This window comes from Sprattus sprattus (assembly GCF_963457725.1).
Source record: "Sprattus sprattus genome assembly, chromosome: 18".
In the NCBI taxonomy this organism is placed as follows: Eukaryota; Metazoa; Chordata; class Actinopteri; order Clupeiformes; family Clupeidae; genus Sprattus; species Sprattus sprattus.
The window spans coordinates 5972951-5983968 of NC_137916.1; the positions used below are offsets into that span (position 1 = coordinate 5972951).

Below are 11018 nucleotides of genomic sequence, written 5' to 3' on the forward strand. Positions count from 1 at the left end.
TAGCTTCAGTCTCACTCATGAAAAGACTAGCCATCACTCTACCTGCATTCCAATATTGAACTGCAATTTAAGTATCTCAAAACTGTAAAGGAGCTGTTTTGGGTGTGTTTTTATGAGTCTGTGATGTCACCCAGGAGGTGTGGTTTGTTCGGGCTCTTCACGTGCACGCGCATCACATTCCATGTTTTATGAATAACATGTCATTGAACAAATCGGTAAAGGCCCTACTAAAGATTGTTGACAAAATATTTTTGACCTTCATATTATATTTTTGTATTGTTACACTGTTACATGGAATCATGTAAATGTTAACACAATGTTAACACCATTTGATTGGAATGAAGCAGGTCACAGGTAACAACCACTACAAGGCCATCTTGTTTCTGTAGCCATCTTGTTTATGACCTGGCCAAGAGGCATTTAGTTAACAACCCCCCCCCCCCCCCCCCCCCACAGGCTTCAATAGACTATTTGAAAACAAAATTCACACTTTTTTATTTTATGAAATGTTCTCAACTAAGCACCTCCTACAATTTGAATGAATAATGTAACATCCATCTGTATGGCAAGTTAACATTCGTATGTTTAGGATGAAGGATAACCACTCCAAATAATATAATTTAACATTCTCCAGTGCGTTTTGTTATACATGAAATTAGTAGCCTGTGAATACCACTGGGAATTATTTTTGTCGAAATAGCAGTTTATAATTACCTATAATGATAGTGTATAGCGGTATTTTTTGTCATTGGCTGTTGGCTCTATTTATGCCACTCATACTAAAAAAAATTGATGTATTGGCGAGAGATTTAGAGAAAAAAAATGCCGTATTTAATTTTGTTCAGGCATTGAGACCTACTACTTGAGGTCCTTCTAGTTGAGGCGGCTAGTTCGTGCTCACCAGAGCCCACTCCCGCAGTGAATTTGACATAATTCTTGCCCATTCGCAGTACAAGAGATCTTATTTCCCCAAGTATTTTTGACCATATTGACTAAATGGAGGAGGTAGATGTAGAACCAACAATTACTGTAAGTACTAATATCAGCTTTCTTATGTCCATCAATTCATTGTTAAACATTTGCCTTATCTTAACGTGCTGCTAACTAACATTAGCCCGTGTTAAATAGTAACTCACCACTAACTGTTTGAGTTACAATGTATAAGATGTGATTCTACAATTCTTGTGTAGCCTGCAATGAAACTTTAGTTTGGAACGGCAGGAGGAGAAGTTTTCTGAAAAGCAAATATGGGCATGCTATCACTGATGAGTTACTTATGCCAGCTAGGCCGTCTGATGGTAGCTGGCTAATTTATTCGTTTGTAAACTTTCGTTTGTTTGATCGGAATTAACGCAATCCTTTTCGTCGAATGATAAGTGTCGCATATTCAGCCATTGTACATAAGTGTCAACCGGTTGTGTGCACATGTCAATACAAACATCTTTTTGCAGTTCATCCCAGGAGTAAACTCGCAACAAAACCACCTTGGCTTCGTATGGGGACCCGGAGACATCCTAGTGTATGAGACAAGTCACAAAGCCGCAGGTGAGGCAGATACTGAGAGCCCTGTGCAGACTGTGTTGTCAGGCTGTGTAAAGGTTTCTTTTTAAAAACATTTGTGCTGACTATATGACAGGGCAACAACCACTGGGACCGAGCTGTCAAGATGTCCAGGTGGTGAGGAAAGATGAGGACATATATTCCCCAATTTTGCGCAAGCTTTTCAATGAGTCCCATCACATCTTTGTTGGACTACAGAATATCAGAGATGATTTACCAAGCAAAAACAAAAAGCCCCAGTAAGACCAATTTACATTTCGCTTGTTTGTATTTCTTCCAGTGTGTTTTCAAATTGAGTAAATGTCATTAATTTGCTGTGTTGTTATTCATTTTCCCGCAGATTTGTCAGTATCAGTAAAAACTATAGGTCGGTTATAAGGGCCTGCATGGAAGAGCTCCAACAAATTGCAGGTATCTCTTCCACTGTTCTAGTATGTGGACCCCATTGCAAAGCCTCTTTATGCAAATAGTTTGACTTGACAATTGTTTTAATATTTTGTGAAAAAATACATTTGTTTTGTCTCACTTCTACCATGAATCAGTCTCCCTCTCTCTGCTCTCCTCTCTAGTGTCAACGCGAGACATTGCACTTGCTGCACAGTATGGCAACCAGGTATGGAACTGATTTCCCTGTACAGCACTGCAAGCATGTGGACATGAGATGCTGCTACATTTTCTCTACATAAATTCTCTTACATAAATGACCCCACAAATATCTCATTAGTGGTAGCTTACCAACAAAGATTCTCTTTCCATTGCAGGTGTCTATTCTTTTGGCTGTGGAACTCATATGGAACCTCTGTGAGGTGCTGTTCATTGACGCCGCTCCAGGTAGAGTTCATATCTTTACCCCTGGTGCAGCGACTTATCTCTCCTTAGTTACAAAGACCATGTGAGCCATTTGCCATCCAGAAGTAATGCTGGGCTAATGTTATGGTTTGAATTGTGTTTATTAACTGGGTTGAGCTGACATCTTTGAAAGTCTCGTTCTGAATCCTATCGAGTGTTTCTCTGTGTTTCCCCAGCCGGCTCCTTGCTGCTGCATCTGTTGGACTGGGTGCGGCTCCACAAAGCGGAGGTGGATGAGAAGGCCAGGGACGTCCTGCGCTGTGAGAGTCCCACTCGCCACCAGTTTTTCTGGGATGTGGTACGTGGCTCTCCTGCTGCTCATCCTGCCTGAGCTACAGTATATCTACTGGTCTGTAGACTGATGGCAGTGCACTGGTACTATGGTGTCTCAGCATCTCTGTCTTTCACCCCTTCCAGGTAATTAGCTTTGTGCTGCAGGGGAGGATGGAGGAGGCTCGGTCTATGCTAGCCAAACAGGCCGCACTGCATCCCGCTGCCCAGACCATGTTCAAACGCATGGACAACCTACTTCTGAAGATGCCCATTTACAACGTAAGCACCCACAAGGCTTCATGCCAACTGATAGATGTTACAACACAGGATCAGACTGTTTAGATATTTAGGGATATCAGGTTGGGAATATGGTTGCAGCTTTTTTTTTTTTTTTTTTTTAAATCAACGTTAGACTCCTACGTAGGCTCTTGTTAATGCTGTTAATTCTTGAAGGTCTTGATTAGTTTACTTTATAGATTTTAATCATTATAGATTTAAAAAATTGTATTTATTAGTTTGCGCCTGTCAAGGATTTTGTAAAGGCTCTCTAACTGAAAGACATCTGAATGCACCTTGTGGCACATGTTTAAGCATCAGAACATCTCTTGTTTCTAGGTCAATAGAGCTTGGCTTTAATTCCCTCCAGGAAATCAAGTATCGTGGACCACTACAGTTATTATAGTTTAATGACTTTAGTTTACTGACACAGCACTTATAGATGTGGTCCCCTTTCCCTTGTAGCCCAGCAGCACACAGACGCTGACAGAGTTCGAGGTGAAGTGGAGGCAGTGGCATGAGGAGTGTGACGCCTGCTTGCAGGATAGCTCCTTTGCCAGCAACCCCCACCTGGAGACCATTTGTAAGGTGAGGACTGTCAAAATGTTGTTCACAGAGTACCAGGTCAGGTTTATCATCAGGTCAACCATTAGGCAGTGAAGTGGAGTTTATTAATGTAAGACCCTGTGTGGATATATACTGATTAGGCAGTGAAGTAGAGTTTATTAATGAAAGACCCTGTGTGGATATACTGATTAGGCAGTGAAGTAGAGTTTATTATTGAATACCCTGTGTGGATGTATACTGATTAGGCAGTGAACTAGAGTTTATTATTGAATACCCTGTGTGTATAAACACTGATCTTCAGATCCTGGTGGGTGATGATGACACGCTCCTGGAGCACAAGGAGCTGCTGAGCACCTGGTATCACTACGTGGTGACCAGACTACTCTACACTCACCCCACAGTCAAGCCCATCGACCTACACTACTACGCACAGGTGCGCCCCCCCTCTCTGAGTCTGAGGAAGAACAGTGCCCCATGATGTTTGAGGTTCAATGGAGTTGGGTGTGAGTGAGTGAGTGAGGGAGTGAGGGAGTGAATGTGAGTGAGTGAGTGAGAATGGGAGTGATTCCGCATTTTGTGTTTTTCAGATGTGCATGGACAGGTTTCTGGACTCCCGGAGTCCCCCTGAGCCCCTGGACAGTATTCTTCTTGCAGCTTTTGAGTTTGACCTTCACCAGGTCATAAAGGACTGCAGGTAGGCCCTCACATTTAACTAACACACTGAAGGGAACCATTAAATGAACTGCCAAATCTTGTCAAAGCAATGCTATTAATGCTAAGTAATGCTACATCCAACTAGTATTGCTGTTGTTGTCTCTCTTGGGTAAATGGTGTAAAGCAGTTATTCTGACACAGACTAGTTTTTGAATATTTCCCTGTGTATTTGCTTTCAGCATTGCTCTCAACAACTGGTGGTTTGTGGCCCACTTAACTGACCTATTGGATCACTGCAAGCTACTGCAGTCTCACAACCTACAGTATGTGCCTCTGTCAGCCAGTCTCACACTTCAGATTCATAGCAACACATCGTCCAAATAAGTTCCTGATGACAGATACATCCTTTGTCTGTGTGTTTGTCTTCAGCTTCGGCTCCAACCTGAGGGAGTTTCTGCTCCTGGAGTACGCTTCTGGTCTGTTCACACATCACAGGTGGGTGCCTTGAACTAGCTCAGCATCTAAACACAAATCAGTGTATTCGGCGTTCGTGTCTGGAAGGCTATGGGTACAGTCAGCAGAAGCACATCCCCTGGGTAAAGTATGTGTTGGGGGGATGGGGGTCATTTCAATTAGGCTTCACATCAGCAAACCCCATACCTCTATCCAATATCCAGACCTCTAAAAATGGGGTTGCAACTAATCTCTCTATCTGCACAGCCAAGAGCATATTCACTGACAGACAGGTATAATTCTCAGGTTTTCTATTCTTGTGACCGACTGGAAGCCATTGTTTATGTCTGTCCGCTATTATAATTTCTTTGCATTTCCATCAGTTTGGATGTGTCTGTTAAGTTGAAACACTTATTTGGCTAATTCTGCTATTATTAGCATTTTGTAAATCACACCGTTCAGGTTTTCAGGTCATGTTATAACCGACCAGTGTAAGCATAAGGCTGAATAATGTGCTTTGCCTGTACCAGTCTGTGGCAGCTGGCGGTGGACTATTTCGACCACTGCCAGGGCTTTGGGCGGGTGTACCTGGAGCTGCTGATTGAGCGTGTACCCCTGGACACGGAGCGGAAGGCCCTGAAGGTGCTGCGTATCTGTGAGAAGAGGCAGATGAACGAGCAGGGTGAGTCTCAGCCAGTGCACTCATCTCACTCACCTCCCATAGAGCAGTGTCGTCACAGCATGGAGTGGGATCTCTTTTGATACGCTATTGTCTTCAGAGCACGTATTTACTAACTGGGGTGTCAACAGCCTTTAAAGCATGTGTAAAGATTTTTTTGTGTCTCCTACTCTAAAACAGGTTTTGTGTTCATGACAAGTTGACGAATCCCTGACAATACAAGTGTTGACAAATGACAAACTAGCACGTTGCATATGCTCCACGTGTATTTAAAAGGTGTGTGTTGTTCTGATTTTTGACCGGGTCTGTGTTGTAGTGCGGAGCATCTGTAAGATCATGGCCAAGCGGGCGCTCCGGAACAACCGACTTGGCTCTGCCCTGTCCTGGAGCATCCGGGCCAAAGACGCTGCCTTCGCCACGCTCATTTCAGAAAGGTCCAAACACCCTGACACTTCTCACCTTCACTCTCCGCTAGCACAGATGGGGCTGGTCATGTATAGCATACATGTTCCCTCAGGAGTGAGAACTCACTGACTGTGATTTACACCCTCAGGTTCCTTCAGGACTACTGCTCCCGTGGGACGTTCTCCGACCTGGACCTGATTGACAACCTGGGGCCAGCTATGCTGCTGAGTGACAGGCTGACCTTCCTTGGTAGGCACTGAGGCATGGCCAGGGCATAGAGAGAGGAAAAAGATGGGAAATACAGAATGGCAAACCACTTCAGAAATGCATTCATTCATTCTCTCTGTTTACCTCTGCAGTCTTCAGCATCGTTTGTGCACCCTACTGGTCTCAAATAGAGTACCCTTAAAATGTCACATTATAAGCTGAGTTCATATCGAAGAGCTGCATAGTATTTCGTGGTTGAAGCATTAACACGTGATTATGTGCTGCTCTGATATGTGTAGGTAAGTACCGAGAGTTCCACCGGCTGTATGGAGAGAAGCGCTTCACGGAGGCCGCCAAGCTCCTGTTGTCCCTCATGACTGCTAAGATAGCCCCTCAGAGCTTCTGGATGACCCTGCTTATCGATGCCCTGCCTCTGCTTGAACAGAAGGAGGTTGGTATAGACACCTTTGCCTTCTGTGCCTTTGCTTTGACTGTCGTGGTTGTTCTTCTGACCACCCTGTGATGATTTTTTTTCCTGTTTTTTATTGCGCAGGTGATCTTCTCAGTGGACCAAACACATGAGCTTATGTTCTGCTTGGAGGAGCTGACCTCTGGAAAGGCCCAGCCAAACCCTGACCGACCCATGCAGGTGAGCAGGCTGGCCACCGATCATGTTTCACTGGAGCTCGACATGAATAACTCTAGAGCCTTCGTGCCAATTAATTTACCTCTGCCTACCCTAAAAATAGCCTGGCTTGGTGATGGTTAACTAGGCCACTCTCCATAGATTCATATAATTTCTCAGAAATTGGACTGCATGTTTGAGTTTAATGTGTAGGGCCCTATGATTTCCGTGATGGGAAAATGGATATCTTCGATTTCAAATAAAATTACGGGAGACATATACAGTCAATGGCGTTATAGGCAAAAATGTTGTCCGTGAGTGAACGAAACAACAACTTGGTACATCTCATATCAACCTCTTGCATGGTTTTAAAAGAAATGCAGAGTTTGACACATTGATGGTTAACTGACGCATCCATATGCATTGTGAACTGAACAGGAAATACAGTCCCTCGTTGTAGACTGGTACAGGAGACTAAAACTGCCCATTGGGGCATCATCTAAATTCATAGCATAACAAGGCATAAAATATACATGTAGACTATCATAACACAGTTACTGACTCAGTGGAAGTCTTGTAACTGGAAACCGGAAGGTGGTCCTCCCTTAAATGATTGACTTTTTTTTTTTATTGAAAATGATAGTAAATTAAATGTTCTTTGTAGTCTTATGGGTTATACTAGAATATATCTTTCACAGAGACGAATAAAACAAATGTGTGTAAAAGCGTAGTAGCCTATTTCGCATTTTTTTTTTGATTGAACATATGATAATAAAAAAATCATAATAAAAAATAAATGAATAAAACTCCAAATGAAACATAATTTGACTACATTTTTTTATTTCCACGGGCCTTAAGTGAGGAGCTGTGTTCAGAGCAGACCAGAATCAAATCGAAGAGAGCACTCACCGGCTCTTTAGCTCCAGCCAGCTGTCATCTGAAGACTACTTAATTATTATAGCACTGTTAAAAATGTTTTTTGGGTGTTTTTTTAGGAGGAAGACCTTGAGACGACAAAGATTGAGCTCCTCAGGTTGGCGTTGGCTCGGAACCTCGCCATGGCAATTGTGAAAGAGGGAACAGTGGAGGTCTGAAGCCGGCTGAAGTTCAGGCAGCGGTGTGTCTGTTATTTGTATGTTTGTTTGTTTTTTTTTGTACTGTACTTGTGTATATAGATAATAAGGGCTGAAATTGCGACATTTCCTTTATAATAAAAATGCACAATGTTTTATACATTTGTAAGAGACTGCATGGAGACTTTTTTTAAAAGCACTGCTTTAATTCCTCATGCAAACAAAACAGATTGCACATAGAATGTTAAACACCAGCAACATCACACATAATCTATTTAAAATCTATCTATTTATATGGAGTTGTGTGTGTCAAAATGTAATTATCGACACCAAATACTTTGAAAAGCTACCTGATCAAAGCCAGTGCGATCCCTTGGTACATTAGATGGATGACGGTAAATGCACCATAAAGTTGCCTTTATTTAACGCAATATGGGGGTTAAACAGGTAATAAATAGTCCTTTCCAACCTGCTTAACCTGATAATGCTACTGATGATGGCTGACACCATGGGGCAGATGTACGAACACGTTAGCGCCCGAAACTTCCAGAAAGGATTCAATCAGTCTGAGCCCCAGTTTATTAATTTGTACCACGTTAAAAGCAACTTTTGCTTTAGTTAACCTTTTTAGATCTTGCCGTCGCTGTCTCACTTCACTACAGATGCCAGTTTCATGATGTATTTGTTATAGCTGCACAAATAGTGGAGTTTTTTTGTAAGTAGTGTATAATTATTACCCTGTATTATCTTTTGGATATACATGGAAATACGGTGTCATCGAAGTCCTTTTTTTTTTTTTTTTTAAGTTGGTCAGGGATTCCATGATTGCATTCAATTGCACCCGTGGTTGAATGATACCGTTCGGTTTCAGGCGTTGCCCATACGGTTAGAGGGCGGTGACATGGTGTTGATTGCGCCTTCTGCGGACTGGCCGAGTCACTGTTTACGCTGCGCACACGTACATACATCTGCCCCTATGTGTGATAAGAAAGCATGAATAGGATCTGGTGATAAGCCTCTGATCAATGCCACACTCAAATGACTACTTTCTTCATAAGATGTATGGACTGTACCTGTGGTAGAAAATAGTTTTCCATCCATCATTGGCTGTATACTAACTGGGTAGGCCTAGTATGACATGAGGGTGTTCTCCTGTTTTTTTCGTTCAATATTTTAAATTCTAACTTTTTCCCTAAATATTAATGTCAACCATCTTAGATGGAGCTACCGGTTCAGGTGTCCTGCATTTGTCCCTTCTGTGAGTCAAATACACCTAGAGATGTATTGGATACTCTCCTAAACACTTCATTGCACTTTTACATGTTGGATGCACCTTAAGGGTGGCTGACCTGTTGTGATTAAGCCTAAATTCATAAACATCAACTTTATAACTAGTATCTATTTATCCATAAATATCAACACATGCTGATGTTAGGATGTCCATCTGGGGAAAGTTTGGTCAAGTTAGGACTCGCTCTCCTCAATACCACAGTTGCTTGGATCGCCACCACTCAGAATGAGTGACTGCAGCACACACAATACAATCACAATACTGTCATATAAATACTGAATAATACAATAAACTAGCCTTTCAATAAATAGATTACAGCCAGTACATAAAATGGTTTCATATTCTTGAGGCTGTGGACCAGATTACACTGTTAATGTAAAAAAGTAAGCAGTCCTCTAGCTGTGAGCTGTGAAGTAATTCAAACGCAGCTTGATTCAACACAGGTTTCAGTTTTCCATCTTCCATGTGGTATTCTAGAACACTGAATATCATTCACTATGCCAGAAGTGAGTCAATGACTGAAACCCTTTCCTGGTTCTCACATATTTTCCCAAAATGGCTTCAAAATACCCTCAATTAGGTATGAGGGCATTGTATGAAGTTCATTTCCACCATCAAACATGTTCCTGAAATAGTGGTTTGCCCTAAAAAACTGACTTAATTTAACAGAAACTATGATATGTACTTTTGTTTTGCTAAAAGGCATGGGCTAAAGGCATGCTGGCATTAAAATGGGCACAGTAACACTGTAGCGATCGCCAGGGTCTATAATACATTAGAAGCTCAGATGGAGTTTATAATGGGTCATAAGTCAAGCACTATTATTTAACACCCAGATTCACTAGCAAGGCCTTCCTGTCCTGCTGTAGAAAGAACAACAATTTTAACCCAATGATATTATGAAAAGTTTAAAGTCATAAAGCTGTTTTTCCGCAGTGTCACATTCCTAGCATTATCCAATGCTAACAGCAGTGACACCTTATCTGAGATGGTGTATATCACAGGTTTTAAAAGTACAAAACATCCCTTCAACAATAACGTTAACAATTACTGCAGATGTTAAAACGATAACCTTAACATTGGAGCTTCACAGGCGTATTTGAAGACACATACGTAAGCCTTTGTGGATACTAATGTACTGTTTTATCTGGAGCCTTTGAGGGCATTTACTCTTTGGTAAGATGTGTCAGGGGAAGAGGGGCTCAGGACTAATAGATATGGTATGTTTTCTTCTGACATTGGCCCATTGTGAAATGCTCAAAGGACTACATGCGGCCATTTCAGTCGTCAGGCTTTCAGACCTCTTGACACCACAACTGCACCTACCATAGCATCTTTAAAGGTACAATAAGTAACTTTTTCTAGAGAAAGAACCCTTAAATAGCCAGTGTAGCCTATCTATGAGGATTCATTTTCAGCCCTTAATAGTGTAGTCCCTGCCCATATATCTGGAGATGTTTGGATGTTTCTGGGCATTTACACAAGGAGCAGTGAAATCCAACTCAGCTGCTGTAAGGGCGAAACATACTTAGTGTACCTTGAATAGTGCCTGGAACTGATTCAGAATTGAATTCCATATAATTATGTAAATAAAAGGTTGGTTAACTCGTGGCCCCCAGCTTAACCTCTATTTTGATGGATGACATAACTTTGCCTGGTCCACTTTTCAACCAAAAGCAGAAATAAAGGGAAACTATGAGATGCTATGTTATGCTATGTACTCTCTCACCTCCAGATGGCTTGAGAGATGGTCCTCTGTGAGATCTGTGTGCTTATCTGAATGCAGGGCATTATAGTAGCATGTCCTGTTTTCGATGTTAGCTCACATTACCAGTGGTGTTCTGATCAGTGTTCAGCATGAAGCGATGCTCTGCTCGTCAATGCTGAAAGATGACATACTTAGGCTTGGCAGACCTGCACTATTTTCTTTTTCCTTTGGTCAGCAACACAATGAGAAGTACACTGGAATGACAAGGGTGACAGTTAGTGCAAGCTACGCGACACCTGGAAACACGCTCCTACCCCCACCTCCCGGCGTTCAGCTGCGGAGGTGCTCACTGGACACAAAGGGTCTCGAGCCGTAGGTCAGGGATCAGAGATCAAGGG

General features: G+C 42.2%; 1 protein-coding gene across 1 annotated transcript; it reads left to right on the forward strand.

Annotated features, from left to right (window-relative positions):
* Positions 1 to 889: 889 nt before the first annotated feature.
* On the forward strand, positions 890 to 7642 carry nup85 (nucleoporin 85; the record flags this gene model as incomplete). Its single annotated transcript, XM_080857129.1, has 19 exons — positions 890 to 1029; positions 1452 to 1545; positions 1637 to 1799; positions 1901 to 1971; positions 2130 to 2173; positions 2322 to 2391; positions 2586 to 2707; positions 2827 to 2961; positions 3424 to 3546; positions 3827 to 3958; positions 4113 to 4219; positions 4419 to 4502; positions 4609 to 4674; positions 5163 to 5314; positions 5628 to 5745; positions 5865 to 5965; positions 6223 to 6374; positions 6477 to 6572; positions 7544 to 7642. Exons 1-19 carry the CDS (start codon positions 997 to 999, stop codon positions 7640 to 7642), a joined length of 1962 nt encoding a protein of 653 aa, XP_080713255.1. The 5' UTR covers positions 890 to 996.
* Between the last annotated feature and the right edge of the window lie 3376 nt (positions 7643 to 11018).